This window comes from Amphibalanus amphitrite, unplaced genomic scaffold (genome assembly GCF_019059575.1).
Source record: "Amphibalanus amphitrite isolate SeventyFive unplaced genomic scaffold, NRLGWU_Aamphi_draft 000349F_arrow, whole genome shotgun sequence".
NCBI classification, from domain to species: Eukaryota; Metazoa; Arthropoda; class Thecostraca; order Balanomorpha; family Balanidae; genus Amphibalanus; species Amphibalanus amphitrite.
Genome location: NW_024881844.1, coordinates 167,959 through 189,475, shown reverse-complemented (window position 1 = coordinate 189,475; position 21,517 = coordinate 167,959). Strand labels below are relative to the sequence as shown.

The following is a 21,517-nucleotide window of genomic DNA, read 5'->3' as shown; positions in this document are numbered from 1 at the left end:
CCCGGGTAAAAGTTGGTGGGCAGCTACACGCGTGTAAGGAAGTTAGCCACCAAAATAAACGCGAGTTAACCGCAAACTGGAAGTCTCCAGCCTAAATGGTGTCCTCTGTCCAGTGTCACCAGACATCGCCATGGCAATTTGTCACCGAGGCTTACATTTGCCGAACAACGCCAAAGCCTTGCTATCAGATAGCTGTACATCCGGCTTTCGACGACGGCTTTGGGTAACGATGCCGGCCACTGTCAGGCTTTGACGCCGTATCTCGGGCGCCGCGTGCGGGTCCGCTAACGATTTGCCCCGGGGCACGCTGGGTAATACGGGACAGACACGCCAGGGGCAGCGGTGGCCCCGCCGGCCGGCGTGGTGGCTGAGCTCAACGCCACCGATCGGCCGGTTTAGTAGCCTCGTTCTCCGGGGAGCGCTGAGCGATTAAAGCGACTCATGATTTCTCGATCGCGTGAGGCAGCGCAGACTTGAGGCCATAAACAGACTGGCCGTCGACTTAGACGGTATAATAGGTACCGGCCTCATCGGCGTAATTTTATAATACAACCATGCATCACTGTTTGTGTCATTTTGGCATGCATTCTGTGGCGCAGTAAAGGGGCGTTGACTCCTTTGCGAGGATCGCTTCTTCCTGTCTCTCCAGGATACAGCAGATGCGACTTAATTGCGGCCGGCCATATTGCAGGTATCTGTTCGAGACGGTCCCTTTGTGGCTTATATAACAGCTGTTTTATTTTGTTCGCTTGGCAGACAGCCATCGAGGTGGTCTAGCGGAGGACGTGCCATCGATTTCACTTTCGCTGGTCTGTATTTTATTTTCATTCATTGTTGCGGCCATTTCACAATGTTTTCCAGGTGGTCTCCAGACTGCAGGAGCGTTACAGATCAAAGGCCGGCGCTCGCATGACGCATTGATCCCCCACTAAATTTTCCACCCATAGATCAAAGTGGCTACGGTGAGTTGTAAATCATTGGCTCCTACTCCATTTTGTGCCTCATATATCTGATGGTTATTTTGATGACAATGACCAGCACCGTGCAGTATTTCTATTTTCCATCTGGTATTGCAATAGGCGCGGGAACGGGGGGCAGTGGGGGCAGCCTGCCCCCCCCCCCCCAACTCTGGGGCCGTGGGGACAGTGCTCCCACAACTTTATGACGGAATATCGCGCATTTTTGCATTTTTCTTTTTTGTTGAAAAAGCCAAGGGATGAAAAATAAGTGGCCTAACACCGGTGAGAAAACTAGATTTGGGGGTACCCTAGGTTGATCTCTATAATGGTGTGCCCCCCCCCCCCCATCCCCCAGTCTGAAAGTAGTTCTCACGCCCCTGATTGCAGTAGCTGCATTGCTGTGTAAACGAATTGAATCATCCAGCCTTGAGCCTACGGTCGTATGTATCTTGATTGGAACCAAGCCAGTTGAACAAACCGCTTCTCCGTTCCTTAACCCGCGCACCGACGGGGGGGGCGGATATCCGCCCCCCCCCCTGAGGTTTTTCGCGAATAGCGGAAAAACCGCGGCGCGTAGCGCCGCGAAATTTGGTATGACTATTCCCTTATCAATTTTACACATGGTGTGCAAGTTTGAACCTCCTACCTTTCAAGGTCAGGTCACCAGGTCACTTTGAATGACCCAACCTCAAGTCACTTTTTTGCAACTTTGTCACCGTGCCAGAGCTACAGTAGATGTCGGAGGCCTTTGAAAGTCGCAGGATGTTATTAGGTCATTAGTAGCTACAATTTGTATATCTCGGAATTTTGATATCGGTGACCTAAGGTCAGGTCAATTTCGCGACCTCCCCATTATAAGTCAATGGGGGAAAAATCAACTCCCTGTTTTTACCACTAAAACGGGTCGGAATGGCCCCATATACCATACATGACTTCATATACGATCAACCTTCACTACCTTGAGGTCTCTTTTGCTGTTGGGCAGCTGTGAGGTCATGTGACGTCATCAAAGGTCACCAAAGGTTTTTTGCCAATAACTCCGTACAGGAACAAGATACAGACGCGTGGATGGTCTCATTGTGTTCAGCTCGTCAAGACGCATCGAATGATATACATGATGACCTCGAGGTCACGTGACCTGAGGTCAACCTTTGACCTTGACCTTTCGAGGTCAACATATATATCATTCGATGCGGATTGACGAGAGGATCACGATGATGCCCTTAGTTTGTTCCTATCTTGACTAATTCGAAAGTTATTCGAGAAAAACTCTCTCCATATTTAGCGCCGCCATTTTGACTTTTTCGACCCCTGTGACGTCATCTTTGACCTGACCTGAAAATGACCTTAGTAAAAATTGTAGATCTTGACCGTGCGTATCCGATGCCGTTTACCGCTTGTCGCTATCTTGCTTCGTTCTCGAGATCTCAGGGGGGGCGGTCATCCGCCCCCCCCGTCGGTACTAAGTTGGCGCAGACCCCCGTCGGTGCGCGGGTTAAAGGTCAGGTCACCAGGTCACTTTGAATGACCCAACCTCAAGTCACTTTTTTGCAACTTTGTCACCGTGCCAGAGCTACAGTAGATGTCTGAGGCCTTTGAAAGTCGCAGGATGTTATTAGGTCATTAGTAGCTACAATTTGTATATCTCGGAATTTTGATGTCGGTGACCTAAGGTCAGGTCAATTTCGCGACCTCCCCATTATAAGTCAATGGGGGAAAAATCAACTCCCTGTTTTTACCACTAAAACGGGTCGGAATGGCCCCATATACCATACATGACTTCACATACGATCAACCTTCACTACCTTGAGCTCTGTTTTGCTGTTGGGCAGCTGTAAGGTCATGTGACGTCATCAAAGGTCACCAAAGGTTTTTTGCCAATAACTCCTTACAGGAACAAGATACAGCCGCGCGGATGGTCTCATTGTGTTCAGCTCGTCAAGACGCATCGAATGATATACATGATGACCTCGAGGTCACGTGACCTGAGGTCAACCTTTGACCTTGACCTTTCGAGGTCAACATATATATCATTCGATGCGGATTGACGAGAGGATCACGATGATGCCCTTAGTTTGTTCCTATCTTGACTACTTCGAAAGTTATTCGAGAAAAATCCTCTCCATATCTAGCGCCGCCATTTTGACTTTTTCGACCCCTGTGACGTCATCTTTGACCTGACCTGAAAATGACCTTAGTAAAAATTGTAGACCTTGTCCGTGCGTATCCGATGCCGTTTACCGCTTGTCGCTATCTTGCTTCGTTCTCGAGATCTCAGGGGGGGGGCGGTCATCCGCCCCCCCCCCCCGTCGGTACTAAGTTCAAGTTGGCGCAGACCCCCGTCGGTGCGCGGGTTAATGCAGTTTCATTTCCGCTTGGGCGCGCATTTTCCGTCCAGCACGTGCGTAAAGTTCTTGGAAACTGCCAGCACCCGATGGCGTCTACACGACGACGATGCGCCGTTGCAGCGCCTCGTCGTCAATGCCCGTCACAGATGCTGCCGCCCGTCACAGATCTCCCCCGCCCTGTCTCTGACCCCAGGTCCCTCCCCAGATACACCACGGTCCCCCGGTCCCTCCCCTGACACACCCCTTCCCCCGGTCCCTCCCCGGATACACCCCTTCCCCCGGTCCCTTCCCGGATACACCCCTTCCCAGTGACAGATCTCCCCGCCTGCTCCCGGCCACCGGTCCCGTCCCCGGGCACACCTCATCCCAGTCACAACTCATAGACCTCCGCTGTGTGCCCGTCTCCCGGTCCCTAAACCCCGGTCCCCCGCGGACACCCCATCCCAGCCACAGGCCTCCTCCACCCTATTCCCTACCCGGGTCCCTCCCCGGACACACCCCGGCCCGTTTCTCCGGCTCTCTCCAGCTATCTCGGTCATCCCCAGCTCTGCCAGCCCCTCCCGAACCCGTTCCCGTCCCCTCTCAGGTCACTAACCGTCACTGACTGTTCTCTGGAAACAGTATTACGGCGTAAATACTAAGCATAAAAACTACCGTTAGACGCTAGACGCTAGATACTTTTTTTAAAAGCTGGTGATGAATAACGAATTCAGCCGTACGACATTCCCCTGGATCATCAGACACATTGGTCTGAACTGAATCCATATCGGGCATAAGACAAACTTGGAATGCCGGACCCTGATTGACATATGGAACTGTGGGTGTCGCGAGAATCGACCCCCTATCTACAGACCACCCACGCGTACAATGAACAGCTAACAGGACGAGCTCACCGACCTCACTTTTCTCACTGACCTCACCGACCTCACTGATCTCACTGAGCGAGCAGGACAGTTGGCCGCCGAGACAGGCTGACTGACCTCACCGACCTTACTGACCTCACCGGCCTCGCTGATCTCACTGACCTCACTGACCTCATTGACGTCACTGATCTCATTGACGTCACTGACGTCACTGACCTCACTGACCTCATTGATCTCACTGACCTCACTGACCTCAGTGACCTCTTTGACCTCATTGATCAGGGCGGCTAGCGAAGATGGGCTGACTGATCTCACTGACCTCACTGACTTCACTGACCTCATTTATCAGGGAGGCTGGCCCAGACTGAACTCACTAATTTCACTGACCGACACCAATATTGGAATGTCAACTGAAAGTCCATAGGGTCAACTGTGGAGAATTCCATAAGGTTAGTTGTTAGAGTGGTCGATTGAATCAGGTGGGAAAAGCGTACATGCTAACGATTTTGAAAGAGTTAAAAAATTACTGCCGCCACTCCCCGAAATCTCTATCACTACTTTAGATGCGGAAGAATGTCACTGCTTGATCATTTCAAAGTTTACTGCTGGGTCAGTCGAGAGTCACTTTTGGGGTCATGCTGGATCAAATGGGAGGCACTCTGGTTCAGCCGACAGGTCACAGCTGGGTCAGTTGGAAGGTCACAGCTGGGTCAGCCGACAGGTCACAGCTAGGTCAGTTGGAAGGTCACTGCTGGGTCAGCTGGGGACGGTCTGAGGCGGCGATGGGGGAGGGCCGCCGCCAGCCGGGCGGGCCGGCGGGCCGGGTGGGCCCTCGCGCCGGTCCAATCGATACTGCGCCGTATTCTCACGCAGCCGGCGGCCCAGCGCGGCTACGGAGCGCCAGTACTACTCGGCACAGCGATGGAGCAGGTAGGTGCTACCCGGTGCAGCATAGAGCAGGTAGGTGCTAACAGGCTATGGCATAGTGCAGGTAGGTGCTAACAGGCACAGTACAGAGCAGGTAGGTGTTACATACACAGCGCAGCACAGTGCAGTCGCTGGGCTTCAATGTATCAGGCAGGTGACGGCCCGCTCAGCAACATAGGCTCTGTACTTGGTACCGAAGTGTGTGAAGAAAATAAAGCTTGAAGTCTTTGCAATCGATTTCGATTAGGGACCCGTTGAGTGAGCTCACTGATCAGTTTCAACTTGCTCGTACGCGATTTTATCGGATAATCCACTGGGATCATAACCTTCCAGGCGGTGGGGGGGGGGGGCATTTTTTTGCCCCCCCCCCCCTTTAGTTTTTTCGATATATCTCGAGAACCGCTGCGCCGATCGCCACCAAACTTTCAGTACCCTCCCGGGAGCAGCTAGCGCACATGGTGACCAAAATTTTTTCCAAAGGCTATGATAGGTTGGCCGCTAATGACGTCAGAGTGACGTCATTTTTGCCATTTTCGACCCAAAAAAAGGTTTCGCGGGAAGAGCTGTCAGGCCTACAGCTTTAGAGATATAGAAAAATGTTTCAGACATAAAAGGTGTGGAATTAAAAGGGCTACAAAACTGCTATTTCGGATTTTCGATTTTTTTTTATTTTGACCCCCAAAAATCAAAAAATAGATTTTTTGAATATAATAGCCAAAAAATCCAAAAAGTTTTTTGAATTTCGAAAAACCGGAATATATGTGATAGCCCCCACCGCTTTCTATCTACATACCAAATTTGAGATCGATACCTCTTTTTTGGCCAAGTTATAGCGAAAAAACTGTTCAAAATTGATGACGTCAAATTTTCAAACTCAATTTTTAGCGATTCTAGACCTCGTAGCGCAAAACAAAGACCACCATTAGACTCCCCATGACGAGCTGCATCGAATCAATACCCATTTTATGCAAAAATATCAACTTTGAAATTTGACCTTTTTTGACCTGACCTTGACCTGACCTCCACCAGAAAGTGACCTAAACCGTACCTGATGGTCTTGTAACCAACACCATTGAGTTGGAAATGAAAAACTGGCCATAAAACATGCATTGCATAACCTTAGTAAAGTTGGGCTCATGTGGTGACCCTTGGTGACCTTTTGGTGACCTGACCTGTGACCTGACCTGGTATGACCAGTGACCTCTAATAGCAACATATGTAGGGTAGACCGGGGCAAGTCGCCCCGCCGAGGTAAAACGCCTCACCGATGTTTCTCGGAACTGGCAAGGTTCTGGAGAAGCATCATCTCTTCTATAAAACGTGCACTATATGATCATTATATGAGCAGACTGGAAAGAAATTGTGATGACTCTTTAGGGAGATATAGCCAAAAATGTGTTTTTGTAGTGATTTTTATGTTTTGTTGTCAGCTTTTGCATCATGGCGTTCTTTTATGGTCCACATCAGGTTAACGACTTTTATGTATTTTGAGCAACTTCATCTAACGCTTATAATGCCGGGTTGGTTCGCGTTAAATTATGCCTTGCTGGAGTGCAAGGCGTTGTTCTCTGACCGAACTACGTGATGGGGTAAAACGCCCCAGTAGGTCGCGGGGCAAAACGCCCCCTGAGGCGTTTTACCTCATGTGTTGTTCGGACTACCCACTTGCTAATGTTCGGTAGCTGGCTAACAGTAAGTTTCTATGCATTTATATGTACTTTTCTCAGCAACTGGATGGCAAAGGAAGTATTTTGTTAACATTTCCATTGCAATAATTTATTATTTGGCCTTATGAGGCAGGTGAAAAACCTGCTCGTACAATAGTGTCATAGCTGAACACCTGATAGGATAGAAGAAGCTAACTTCAGTGCCATGCTTCCCAAGGTCTAACAGACCTCTCATATAAGATTTAAGTCAACTAGCATGTGTAATCTTTAATCTAGAGTATGGGGCTTCTTGCCCCAGGTCGTGGGGCGTTTTGCCCTGGGGTTGGGGCAAAATGCCCCATTTGCAGTTGCTTTACAAATCACTTTCTAGCTAGGAGTCTGATCATAAGTGAATGAATTTGAGGAGTGGAATTTAAAGTAAAATGTCCAAAGAGCGCATTGAGCACAAATTTGGCCTTCTAGGTGATGTGGGACAGAAGTTATGCAGAAAAATAAATTATCTGGGGCGTCTTGCCCCAGGCTACCCTACTAGACAACTGACGCCTTATCGCTGATTTTCGACAAAATGCGTTTTACTCGGTGTTATAGCGCTTTCCCTAGAAGCCCCGTAAACGGTGAAACATTTTATCTTTGATCTGACCTGTGACGTCATCGGTGACCCTGAGGTCAATGAAATTTGGTTTCCCTCGACAAATTTGACAGGGCTATCGAACACCGTTTGAATGTTCCGGATCCGTCCAGTAGTTTCGGAGATACGGGGGGGGGGGGGCAAAAAAGTGCCCCCCCCCCCCACCGCGCGGAAGGTGGCTGGTAGGCCCACCGCCTGCCGGGATAAACATTTGACCGTTTTTGACTAAATCAATGAGATCATTTCAAAATCCACAGCATATGTGGATCATTTATCTGATGGAAACGAAATGTTAACCCTATTAGTGGCAGGCTCCTGGCTACCCCTATTAGTGGCAGGGGGGGGGGGGCTGTTTACGACCCCCGCTTGATATCTCGAGATCTAACGGGCCGATTTTCAAAATTCAAACGGCATTCGATTTCGCTCAACGTGATCTACATTTCTAAAAAATAAAAATTAAAAAAAATGTCAATAGGGGGGTAGAGGGGGGTAAAAACGGGCAAATTGCAGATACATTTCAGACTGTTTATCACGGCCAGGTTTCTGAACCAATCTTAACGCAACTTTTGCCGATCGATAGAGAATGAACCAGGAATTCACATGGATCCTAAAAATATGCATTTTCAAAAATCATAGGCGGATACAGAGCATTGAGATTGGGGGTACACAAAAAGTATAGTAAATAAGGTTTTTGTTGGTACTGTTTCTAAAAAGGGTGGCAATGGTCTGGTTATGTTACAATTTTCTTATGAGAGAACGACTACAATTGTATTGGTCATGCATAGGTGGTGTCAGGGCACCTATGTTGGGAGATGATATAACCCCCCTTTTTGGACGCCTGGATCCGCCTATTATAGCAAAAACGTGTCAAAAGAGGATGCACAATAACTTTGTATATGTTATCACATGATACCTTTCATTCACTGTTCGTAAAACTGGTGTATACAGTTATAATACATCATTATCGTGATCTTCGCCCAAATGACTCGCTTCACGAATAGGACCCCCCAATTCCCAGTGCTCTGGAGCCGCCCCTGGTAAAGGTATGAACTTGAAATTTTCAAAGAATGTGCCCAATTTAGTTTTAGGAAAAGTCAGAAAATTTCAGCATCGTAGCTTCACCGGTTTCGGAGATATTCCCGAAAAACCTGAGGGGTGGATGAAAACAACCCCCCCCTACCCCTAATAGGGTTAAGTCACTTACAATCGCTACATGGAAGCCTTAAAAAATGCAGCAATGCTTAAGTGTAAACTTCATAATTTGTTTTGCATTTTGATCTTTATTGCTCCCTGTCGAGGCACTTTTTCTCTTCCACAGTCTTGTGTCGAACCGGGCTATAGCCGTGTTCAACAATTACACGTTGAACCAATTCAATGAGATCTCACACACAAACCTGCAGTTACTCGATTCGTTTTCCAGTGTTTGAGCTCCTTGGGCCTCACCCCGTGAACACCGGGGTGAACATTTCGCGATTATTTCACACCGGAAAAATGAATGAAAAATGAAGTGCGCCAGACGCAGTATATGTATACCTGAAACTATGTAAAACACTGCAAGAACAATCTAGAAGTACGGTCTTCACCGCCACGGGCTTTAGACATATAAGTCAGCTGATGACGGAATGTGTATACGATAGTCGATACTTGACGCATTATAAGGAAAAAGTCGGTACTTTCAAGCAGATTTCTGGAAAATGTATAATAGGCAAGTCCTACTGCTCGGCATTGCTATACAGTGAATAGATGTTCAGCTTCATCCGACGAATCTATGAAGGTTAGTGAAGTCTGGCATATGTCTGAGCAGCATATCTAAGAAGCATGCCATTACATCTGCGGAAGCACGCAAGAAAACACCCATACACAGCCGTGGATATTGGATAGCGCTGTCTTTCATTGCTAGCTCGTTGATCCTCGATTGAACTCTGCCGAGAACGTGCATCCGGATATTAGGGCTAGGTCAGATTGCACCTGAGTTAACTTCACTTCGGTCCCGAATAGAGTATGTAGGCCAGTTTACGACCTAATTTGTCCCGAAAACAATCCCTTATTGGCTTCTGTGGGCGATCGAATGGGTAATCCCGGCCGTTATCACAACAAAGTCGGTCTCTAATGCCGTCAGAATGTTGAAGGCGCACACATACGGAACGGCGCAAAACCTAAATATTTAGAGCAAAATTCCCGTACTCTGGTGGGTCCAGAGATAATGGCATTTGTTCCAAATGCCTCTCCCGCCCGCAGAGTCTGAAATTCAAGAATACATAATTGCATCGTCCTCCCGCAACCATCTAATCAACTAATCAGCAACTACTCAACCACATTTCTGAATCGGCCAATGTTATTTTGTCTATGTATAAAGTGTAAACATTTATTACAAATGAACTCAAAATTCAATGCAAAAATGTTTAGCCTATCATCAATCTCAATCACTGGGGCAAGATGAAATTTTCTATAAGCTAACAGTGTCAGCTATTCCATGACCAGTCATTGTTTTTTGAATGACCGTCTTATCGGCCGCCGTTTAACGGTGGCGGCGAGAGCAGCTACATGCATACTTATGCTGGGTACTTTTTCAAGTTAGATGCAGCTGCAGTACCTACCCTGTCAAAACCAATTCATCGGCATGCATTTTATTTCATTATGAATCGATGCATACATCTGACTATTTCGAAGCGAGCTCAGAGAAGGGTTTCTAATATTCAGCTCATCATCTGCACAGTAATCCTATCTGCCGGCTGATGCTGCAGCTCATGCGACGACATCTTAGCGAGAATTGGGCGGCGTGACGCGCTCTGTCGACAAAATTGAAATGGTTCCACAAAACACCCGATGCTCCCGCTTCCCAGAACTGAGCGGAAATGAAGACCTCCAGTCGGAACAACTCACCATCCGACTTCCCTGTTCTGCGGGTGTCGATCATTGACTGTCACATCGTCGTTCGACGCTATTGTTATCGTCGCAACCTATCCATTTCCGTCGCGAGTCGCGTTACTCGCTTCACCAGCTAGCGACTTCATCCCGTAAACCGCGCTGTTTCGAGCCGTAACGACGGAACGGTTACGGTTCCAACCGTAACGACGGAACGGTTACGCCGTCGGTCGTCTCGGGTCACTCTTGGGTCACGTACCAATAGGCTACCTCTGTCCTGGGTTACCTCTGAGTAACCAACTTGGGTTACCTTTCAATCAACTTTGAGTCACCTTCGAGTAACTGCAAACCTGGATCATTTATGACACATGTGTCACCTGAATTTCCTCTTGATTATCTAACTAGATCGTCTTCGGAGAATGGCTCACCTATTTTTCACTTCTAGATCATTCTTGGGTCACCTTCCTCCACCATCCCCATTCCGCCTCTGCCGCCGTCTTTTGTTGCTCAGTTCCCACCTCCCTTTCCGTCGCGTCGATTGCTGGTTAGATTGTGGCCCCGTCCCCCACCGCCGGCCGTGGCGGACCAGCTCTGATGTATGGTGCCACTCGGTGCTCCCTGGCGCTCCCCTCCCCTCCCCTCTGGGGGCCGCATTCAGGTCTGATCATTCCGACCTTGCGACGGGCGCGGGGCGTCCGACCGTGACAGACACAGACTGGGACACACTTGTGGCGCGGCGGGCAGCTGGGGGCGCGCGTCTGGCTGTCAAGGGCACAGTGCAGCGGCGGAGGCAGAGGGAAGGTGGGGGTTGCTGCTGGTGGTTGCTGTGGTGCCGTTAGGGCTGGTGGTGGTGGTGGTGGTTGTGGTGGTAAATGACTATTGGCTTTGGTAATAGTGGTGCCAGAATAGCTTATTGACCAAGAACGACCAACGAGGTGATTGCGGCTAGGGCGCTCATGCATGCTTTCATAAGGCATTTACACTATAAAGGGAGCATTAAAGAGCGTAAGAACTGTTTCCGTATTGAAAATCTGTTAATCGCCTTGATCAGGAAATACTATTCCTCAGCCTCATTATACAGTAGGTCCAGAGACTTACATTTTTGAACACAGGTAAAGTTGACAATGTCAACTTTGACCGTGACCGTGACAGACCAGTTGTGACATTACATGCCATGTAGTGTCACAACCGGTAGGGACGACGAAGTATGTACAAACACCATCATTCTATGACTTAGCAACATTTTCTTTGAAGGGGATGAAAAAAGTTTGATCAAGGCCTGGCAAGTAGAGATATCTAATAGGAATTTTCCTCAGTTCCTAATCGCTTTTAGGCATGCATGAAAACGCCTCTTTCGATCCTCTTAACTTTTCGTGACGTGCCAAGCAATTAATTAAGGCAATGTACAGCGTTAATAAAAAGTGTCTGTTGTCGGATCAAAACTTGGCAGGCTTATAGTCGGTAAAATTGTAATCAAACTAAGCTTATCTGCTCCGTCGATATCATATATGGACGGTGAAATCGTGCAATAGATACACTCGTGGTCGCTATTACTCGCATGAGTGCTGTAGAAACACACAATCCCATCTGTATATATGTGATCATCGGTCATAATAAAACACTTCAAGTGGAGGGTAATGTATCATCCAATGTAATAGGTCAAAGCCAGGCTGAGCGTGATTTACGATTTACGCTCTTGTCGTGACCATTGTGAGTTAAATAAAAGTTAAACTAGATCTTAACCCTATTCCTGGCGGGGGGGGGGGGCCTCAGGAGCCCCCCCCTGAGGTTTTTTGGCTATTTCTCCCAAACGCGTTGAGCTAGGAAGCTCAAATTTTCTGACTTTTCCTAAAAGGCTTCTACGCAACATGTCTGAAAATTTTGAGTTGATCTGACCTCAGGTCAGGTCACCAGAGGCGGTTTGGTGACCCTACCTCAGAAAAGTTTGCAATCACGCCAGAGCTAGAGTTTTTGACCGATCAATTTCTTCTCTTCAGGGTTTAGTTAGGGTACCAGTATGTGCAATTTGTATATCTCGGAATTTTGATATCGGTGACCTAAGGTCAGGTCAATTTCGCGACCTCCTCATTTTAAGTCAATGGGGGAAAAATCAACTCCCTGTTTTTACCACTAAAACGGGTCGGAATGGCCCCATATACCATACATGACTTCATATACGATCAACCTTCACTACCTTGAGGTCTGTTTTGCTGTTGGGCAGCTGTGAGGTCATGTGACGTCATCAAAGGTCACCAAAGGTTTTTGGCCAATAACTCCGTACAGGAACAAGATACAGACGCGTGGATGGTCTCATTGTGTTCAGCTCGTCAAGACGCATCGAATGATATACATGATGACCTCGAGGTCACGTGACCTGAGGTCAACCTTTGACCTTGACCTTTCGAGGTCAACATATATATCATTCGATGCGGATTGACGAGAGGATCACGATGATGCCCTTAGTTTGTTCCTATCTTGACTAATTCGAAAGTTATTCGAGAAAAACTCTCTCCATATCTAGCGCCGCCATTTTGACTTTTTCGACCCCTGTGACGTCATCTTTGACCTGACCTGAAAATGACCTTTGTAAAAATTGTAGATCTTGGCCGTGCGTATCCGATACCGTTTACCGCTTGTCGCTATCTTGCTTCGTTCTCGAGATCTCAGGGGGGGCCGAATCGGCCCCCCCCCCCCGCCAGTTTCTTGTCCCGGCGGAGCCCGCCAGGAATAGGGTTAAATGGTAACGGGAGCATTCTCAGTGGAGCTTGCTTTTCTTCAAGAAATATGTTCGACAAGTACAATAAACTACATGCTATTGCTTAGGTATGCGCTTGCTTATAACATCATAACATTACCGAAGCTATTGATTGGTCGCAATTATTATTGCTCGTTCCTGAGTGTCCAGGATATTTTTACTAGGTATAACTATTAACTAATTACCGTACACATCTGGAGAACCTAGATAAGCATGGAAACTTGAGAGGTGTTAAAAACTTGCTCGAATATTTCTTTGACGGCAAACACCACGTCTCTTCGTTGGCTTATCGTTGAGTATTTTGGATGCTGGCTAGTTGCACTCGCATGCCATTTCCTCTGCTTTCAGGTTTGAGGAAAGGATGCAGTGACACATTTCGGCCTCCTATCTCTCCTTTCTCTTGAACCACATCTCTGCGTCTTGCCCACTCACCCTCTCGTTCCACTTCATTTTCCTATCTTCCTCTGCGACCGATTCCAGTCCAGACAGCTCTTTCTGGCCGCCCTTTGCTGGCCGCCAGCACCTCAACAGCAGCACCGTCTCGAGTCGCCCTGCGAACCTGTGAAGCTACCGGCAGCCGACCGTCGGCCACAAAACGCCAGCAATGTTCGGAATGTTCAACCCAATGAGCGCCGTCACCAGTAAGTGAAACCACTCCTTTCTCTTTTCACCTTTGAATATGAAAATAACTGATCTGCTTCTCTTTCCTCTGGCTAGTTATCCCTCTACTGCTATAATATGTAGGTAATGTTTCGGCTTAGTGGGGCGGAATTGTTCAATAAAGCTCTATGCAAGTATCGAGAAGTGCATTGAAGCTTTGAAGCTTTTGTGAACAGGACTGGCGATATTTTATAGTGTCCTACTATTGATTTGCAAGCATTAATGTCATTTGCAAAATCCTTTAATGCGTCTAATTTGAGTTTCCATTTGACGTGGCACAAAGTGCGCGTTGTTCTTGTTTTCGTGGGAATGAGCAGCTGGACGAAAGAACCTTATGAACTTAAATTTATGATGACATCGCATTAGTGGCACTCGATAATTCGCTGAATTCGGTGCTTTTGATGTCGTAAAAGCTATGTCATTTACGTTTGAAGAAAATTCACAAATGTTACTTGCATTTTCTGTTGTGAAAGGTTCAAAGATAAGCTAGCTTTTTCTGTACCTATGTAGTTGTGTTGTCTGCGATCAGAGATTTTAGTTAGATTAGTGTCGGCACCATCTACCGAACTATCCATATCGGGCCATTTGGTAGATATGATAAAATGGAAAAGAAATCGATGTGGTCGATCACAATTATATTTTCAGGAACCAGCTATTCAATGATGGAATACACAAAGCCCAAGACATCGATGACAGATACGTAGGCACTATATGTTATCGATTAATCATTTTATCTTTTTACATTTTACTTATTACGGATTAGCCCAATATGCCTACTTCAAACAAAAATGCTAAGCAATGTTTGACAACTTTCACCCGTATAATAATGCTCGTTGGCTTATTAGTTAATTCAGCGCATTGGCTAGGTATTTACGACAGGAAAGACAGTCTATCCGTGGCCATTTGCCGTGCCTTTCCCACCCGATGCCTCCGACTAGCCGTGCTGGCGCCGGTCTGATCCGGACCGATCCGCCCAGTTCCGGTCACTCCGCGGGCCAGGCTACGTCGCTGCAACAGGATTGAGAGGCCTTAACTCGGTAAATCAGCAATGGGCCGCTCCGTATCGAACGCTGGCGCGGGCGAGACGAGGCGGGAGACGTAGTGAATGGTTACTGACCCGCCGCTGTTGCGGTCACTGCCTGCTGGGCTGCTGTAGATTATCAGACCAAGCAGAGGTCACACGGGTCACTCCGTGGACCGTCAGAAGGTCAGAGGCGGGGTCTGTCAGTGACGGTTCGTGCGGGACCCACTGCAGAACCAAAGACATATGAGGCATAATATTGCCAACCGTAGTGCAGCACCCCTGCTCAGGTCCAACTGTCTTTACTTGAAGAGGAGTCACTCAGTCAAAGATAGATGTGTGTCTCCCGTCAGTCCACCCGGCTCTTCCAAGGTCCCGTGGTCGTGCTGTATTTCTGTCTTCTCTGCGAAGCTGCATACTATTTTCCCTTGGAGCTGAATCCCCTTCTTTCCCTACCCCCGTCTTCCCAGTGGAGCTGTATCCTCGTGAGTTGTATCCCCATCTTCCCCTTGGAACTGTATCCCCGTCTTTCCCGTGGAGCTGTATCTCCTTCTTCCCCATGGAGACGTCCCTCTATCTTCTCTGTGGAGCTGTATCCTCGTCTTCCCTGCGCAGCCATCTCCCCGTCTTATCCACGGAGCTGCCTCTCTATTTTATTATCCCGAACTTATATCCCGTCTTCCCCGTGAAGCTGTAGTCTGTATCCCCGTCTTATCAATGGAGCAATATATATTATCTGCCGAGCTGTGTCCCCGTGTTATCCATGGAGTTGTCCCTCTATCTTCCCTGTGGGACTGTCCCTCCATATTCCCTGTGGGGCTGTTCCTCTGTCCTCTCCGTGAAGCCGTATTCCTGTCTTCCCGTGGAGTTGTATCCTTGTCTTCCCCAGGGAGCTATCCCTCAATCTTCCCCTGTGGGGCTGCACGTGAAGCTGTACTCTTGTCTTCTCTGTGGACCTGTATCCCCTTCTTCCCTTTGGAGCTGTATCCTCGTCTTCCCCCTGAAGTGATATCCCCCTCCTCCCCGCGGAGTTATATCCTCGTCCGCTCCCTGTGGAGCTGTGTCCTCGTGAGTTGTATCCTCGTCTTCCCCCTGAAGTGATATCCCCTCCTCCCCGCGGAGTTATATCCTCGTCCGCTCCCTGTGGAGCTGTGTCCTCGTGAGTTGTATCCTCGTCTTCTCCCTGAAGTTATATCCCCTCCTCCCCGTGGAGCTGTATCCTCGTGAGTTGTATCCTCGTCTTCTCCCTGAAGTGATATCCCCTCCTCCCCGTGGAGCTGTATCCTCGTGAGTTGTATCCTCGTCTTCTCCCTGAAGTGATATCCCCTCCTCCCCGCGGAGTTATATCCTCGTCTGCTCCCTGCGGTGCTGTTTCCACGCCCTCTGACCGTGACAGCGACTGGGCTGGACTGGCAGCCCGCCCACCCCTATCGGCCGCGTGTCGAACGAGAATTGATTGCCGTCCCGGTCAGTGGCCGGCCGCCCGCGGCTAATGAACGCGGGAATTGCCGCCAATCTAATAGACATGGAGAACTTCACCTCTCAGGAATGGCCACATTTGTCACGAGTTCCCCATCCTCATGCGCAACTCTCGGCGACGGTTGTGCCCTGGGTTGTGCCTACTCTAGACGATTCAGATATTGGGATTCATTATTTCTTTTTTTGTAAGCATAAGCATAAACGGGACAGAACAGGAAAGGTATTTCGGGACACATTCAAGTGAGTAGATATAATTTCAAAACCGTCACAAGACAGCGCTAAAACTATCGGGTGTTGGCTTTGGCAGTTTACTTTGATTTTGCAAACCCATCGAAGTACAAAACCTAAAACCATTGTCATTGTGGTCATTATGTGATCGGTGTCGGCCAGATCTCCGGGAGCGCTCAGCTGTCTTCGACAAAGTTCTGTTGTCGTCCCGGTGAAGACGAGTGACATTTGGACTATTGTATCGATGAAGTAAGACTTGTGACTCTGCACTGAAGTTACTTTTGTGACTTGGGAAGCTTCCAGGAAGCTCAGGGCGAGTGGCGTTTCGCTCATGCTTTTATATCCCAGGAATGACTGCCTGCAATTCTTAATCGCAAATGCATTCCGGGCAAAGGCAATTTAGCGAGTTTTAGAAGTTTATGAAGCTGTTTGCTTGATTGCTTATTGTAGACTTGTGAGTACTTGGTATGCATAATAATAATAAGCATAATGGTTCCACATAAGTTATCGACCCTCGCTTTATCGACATATGTGTGGTATACCTGGAATGTTCAGTTTTGATGATTTCCCAAATTATTAGCATTTCACTTAGTGATTTTATAACCTTATACCAACTTTGTCTGGAAGAAACATGTCACCAGATTGTATAGCTGGAATGCCAACGAAGGCGCACCAACATCTGACCTCTGCGATACGACATTTCCTAGAATTCTCACTAGTGACATTCAAAGTTTACCTACGATTTTAGCATGCGGTCTTGGTACTCCTAACTATGGACCGTAGCTAACTTTTGGCCTTACTCAGTGTTGGAGTGCATATATTTTAACAATAATTTATAGGAGCAGTGCAGGGCTTGATGATGAGTGTTAAGAAGATAAGGTCAACCAGTGCTTTATAACGTAACGAACATAACGTCCAATTTTTGTCATATTGGTGATTAACAGTCAGGAACACTGCTCGTGGCTGTGTGTCAGTCCTGATCAGGTCACCGCTGATGAGGTCAGGGGTGAGGGAATCGGATGGGTCAGAGGGCGGCCGCCGGCGCGTGTCATGTCCTACGGTCGATGGCCACAGGGACACGCATGAGTGACAGGGAATTGGACGGCCGGATCAGCCACCACGGGTCAGAAACTAGACGTCCGGCTCGGGGCAGAAGCTCAGGGGAATAGTGAACGAATGCCCATTGCGTGTATTTCGATCACCGAGCTGTGATGTACCGTGGTAGCTACATGCATGTGGCAAAACATTAAAAAGCATATTTTTAACGAAACAGAGCAAAACATATTTTTCCAAAAGATGTCCTGGATGTGATGGGGGTCGAGCAATCTGGCAGCTCAATACTGTCGCTGTATTTGCAGTACAACTGCACATTTTCATTCTCTCTGACGAACATTGTGTCCCACATATTTTGTTTACTCAAACGGCTTGTTCAAACAGTGCCCACGGCTTTCCCAACTACCTCTGTCTGTTATTGCTATTGTCTCTGGCCGGGCCGCAATATCCCGCACATCTGTAGGCCGGACGGCGCCGTGTTTGGCCTACTGTTGCGATAATGATGTCGGCCTGTTTTCGCTGGCCGCTCCGCCGCTCGGCCGCGGGCTGTGCGCGCTGGCGGCCTCTCGGGCACGGCGGCGGTCCTGACGGGCGTCACTCCTCCGAGCCGTATCGATCATCAGAGAGCCGCAGCCGCAGCGGCACTGCCGAAAGACAATCGTCCCGGCCGCCCGGTGCGGCGACGCGCCGCCGACCGCCTTCGCCGCCAGTCCAATATCGCCAGATAATGGCTGCGGGAGCCGTCCCAGAGCCGCTGAGCCTCAGTTAACTGGCCAAAGGAGCTCGCCGCCATGAGGCTGTGTTTTCGAGAGCGTCTTCTTTATGGATCATGGAATATGCAATATTCATATCACTTAATACCTGAAGCGCAGCAACATCGTAATATGAAATTAAGTGGGCGGTTTTATTTTATACTTTTAGCGCTTTCGGGTATCACAAAAAGACGTTCATACAAGTTATTAATGTGCGTGTGCGTACAAATGATAAGAAATGCCTGCATTGGTTCCATTTCGAAACAACTTCACGGATTATAAAACCAAAAGGCAAATTGAACTTTGCCTCTACGCTGGCCCTAAACCGATTTGACGTTAAAGTACCTATGCAACCATACTTTCAAGTGCGTACACACCTCATGCATGCACAAACATATTGCCGCATGCATATGCATGATTTGTCAACTCCCCAACAAATATACGTAAACGAATATGCATGCAGCTTGCAAATGCACTGCGGCTTAATATAGGTATGTGTTCCTGTTAGCAACTTGGTATAACGTGCTGCGATTTAAGAATTGATATAGAAGGTGCGATGTTTCGTCCTCATTATCGCACAAGCTGGTGTGTAAAGAAACGATCTACGATGTTCATCCACCTCCCTGACCTACATTTTGGCCGAGTTTCCACTGATTCCCGACCATGTCAAATGTTCCTTCCGTTAAACGTTCCGTTACTAATTCTTATCCCTTCTCCCAACGGAAAGGGATATGATAGACGTCTCTGATAGGAAAAAGATAATAGGGCGAAAGATAAACGTCCCTGATTTCTGCTTCTGTCCCAGCACTCTCTGAAGAAGGCGCCACAGTGCCGGTGGCAGCAAGGCGACACGTCGGTCGACCCTGGAGGATTTCGGCTGGCCACAAGTTATATTGATCAGCCGTACACCAATAAGGTTACCGTACTCTCTCGCTGGTAATTAAGGTAATTTGCCGCGGGAGCCGAACGGAATGCGAAAATAGGCCAAACGTGCGTGCGGTTCCACGGCAAATCGCAGGCGCAGAAATCTAGCATAGTAAATGTAGCACCACAAGACAAGATCATGACACTAGCAGCAATGAACGTTGGAAGTAGGGACAAAGTTTTTATTTGGTCGCTGAATTTTTTCATCGTTGAAACTTGCTGATGACGGCAAAACAAATAGTGCAAAGATGCCCAAGTATGGAGATTGGTCAATGACACAGAAACGTTGCAAGCCGAAGATGGTAAAAGTTTAAGAGTCCGGTATTCGAAAATAACGGTGTTGATGCTTGATTATATCCCCTTGGGAGCTTTTGGGACTTTGCAAGCCGATACTGGTTGACTTTTTGAGGATGTTTTTCCGACGCATTATGGCGATGGGTCTTAACCCTCGCGGGCCCGGGGGGGGGGGCGTTTTTCGCCCCCCTGGCGAATATTTGCGATAACTCCCGAACGCTTAGGGATAGGAAGGCGAAACTTTCAGTACCTTTTCTCCCATCAATTTGACATCTTCTGAAGTAAAAAATTTGGACCTAGCCCCCTTGATGACGTCACAAGGCCCATTTTTCTATACCCCTGCACGGCAAACTTCGGCGTCACAGACGCAAACTTCAAATAGCTGCTAAAAATAGAGTTTTAGAGATAAAGACAAATTACGAGCACGGCTGTGTAGCGTTTGACCTAGAGAAAAATAGAAAAATAGTTTTGGTGACCTGAGGTCAGAGGTCAGGTCAACGACCCCGAAATGAGGTTTTAGTTTTTCGCAAATAACTTCGACAAAAATGGTCCTAGAGCTACGGCAGTGGTACCATCGCATTCGCCTTGTCAAGCCGCGTCGAATGATATATATTTTGTTCGGAAAAGGTCAAGTTTCATGTTGACCTCATGTGACCTCGAATGACCTCTGGTTGACCTTGACACATGAAAGGTCGTATATTATGGATTTGTACCCGCTGATCACGAATCTGGCATCTATTTTCCTCTAAGCCTTCATTTAGAGCTTCCGGATGGCAAAATTGTCTTATTTATTATTACTAACTTGAATCAGTGAAATAGCCTCTAGCAGGGATACTCTTCGGTGACCTTGACCTTTGAGCAGCCTTGTATCGTAAGATGAACCACAAATAGGGAACTTATAAGCCTCAAAACATTTCAAAACATCTTGGAAGTTAGCACGCAAGATGTGCGAAAAAGTGCCAAGTTTGAGGTCAATTTTGAGCGTGACCTTGACCTTGACCTTTGATTTAGAGCACATTTTCAGAATCCTCAGATTCTTTTCTTTCGTTTGACACCCAATTTTGCCGGTTTGATGCAGCCTGCCGTCCTCTAGAAGGCTTACTTTGAGATCACTACACATGTGCCGGTTTTGGCCTTTGACCTTGACCTCTGACCTTGAAAATTGACCTGAGGTCAAAAATTTTAGGTGCATTAGAATTGTCTCGTAAGGGCCTTTCGTTTGGCATCGCTTTTGTTTCCGTAGCTCCCTTATTTACGGAGTTAGACAGGGGGGGGCGAAAAACGCCCCCCCCCGGGCTGCGGTGGTTGGAATTACCCCCCGGGCCCGGCCGGGTTAACGACAGATGTCGAACGGTGGCGATGCTTTATATCCCACTCAGTACACACATGAAATCAATCACGTCATTCTTCATTTCGAAGCGCAGCGTTTTGAATCCAGATAAGGGAGAGTCGCCGCGCACGCTGCTGGAATGACAACGCCTTCGAGCCTCATTTCACACCGGGAAACAAACAACCAAAAAGCCATCTCAGAAAAGAAACGAAATTCGCCCAGCCTGCAAAGAATAACACCGGTGCAGAGACAATGCTCCTGAGTCCACCTTAATGAGTGGCCTGTCTAACCGGCCAGCCGGCAAATAGCTGTCCCAGTACTAATGAGCTGTCCCCTTAATGAGCCCGTAGCCGTCACGGGACAGCGCATCTGATACAGAATGACCGGCTCATTATCGTCAGCTGAGGCCACCGAGGCCAGCAGATGATCAGTGAATGCAGAGGGCACCAATGTGGTCAGGAGATCGTCAATTATACTCACTTCTGCACGGTGTATGACAATAAGCCACGTATTTGTCCTTTTAGGTCACGGCTCCTGTGATGAGTTGCTATCCTCTTGTCAGCACTGCCTCCCAGATGCACAGCACACGTTGTCGGTACACGGAGCGCCGATCGGACCTGCCCGGGCCGGTCGGTCGGTACCGGGAGGACGCTGTGATCGATGGCCCGTCGCCTGCCGGGGCTGGCCTGATGCCGACAGGCCGCATCGGCCATGGACGTGCCGTGGGTGCGTGCCGCGGCCGCTCGGTATTCGCAGCTGCTGCT

General features: G+C 48.2%; 1 protein-coding gene across 16 annotated transcripts in view; it reads left to right on the top strand.

Annotated features, from left to right (window-relative positions):
• Positions 1-5,072: 5,072 nt before the first annotated feature.
• LOC122389216 (complexin-like) overlaps positions 5,073-21,517 on the top strand; it is a 30,333-nt gene continuing 13,888 nt past the window's right edge. For 3 of the 16 annotated variants that reach the window (XM_043381022.1, XM_043381017.1, XM_043381014.1), the window contains exons 1-2: positions 5,073-5,100; positions 13,361-13,653. In XM_043381022.1, the coding sequence (XP_043236957.1) occupies positions 13,617-13,653 (37 nt within the window). In that variant the 5' untranslated portion in view covers positions 5,073-5,100; positions 13,361-13,616. Of the gene's footprint in view, positions 5,101-10,970; positions 11,193-13,000; positions 13,081-13,360; positions 13,654-21,517 lie in introns of those variants that run through there. The other 13 variants (XM_043381020.1, XM_043381016.1, XM_043381013.1 and 10 more) reach the window with 9 other exon arrangements.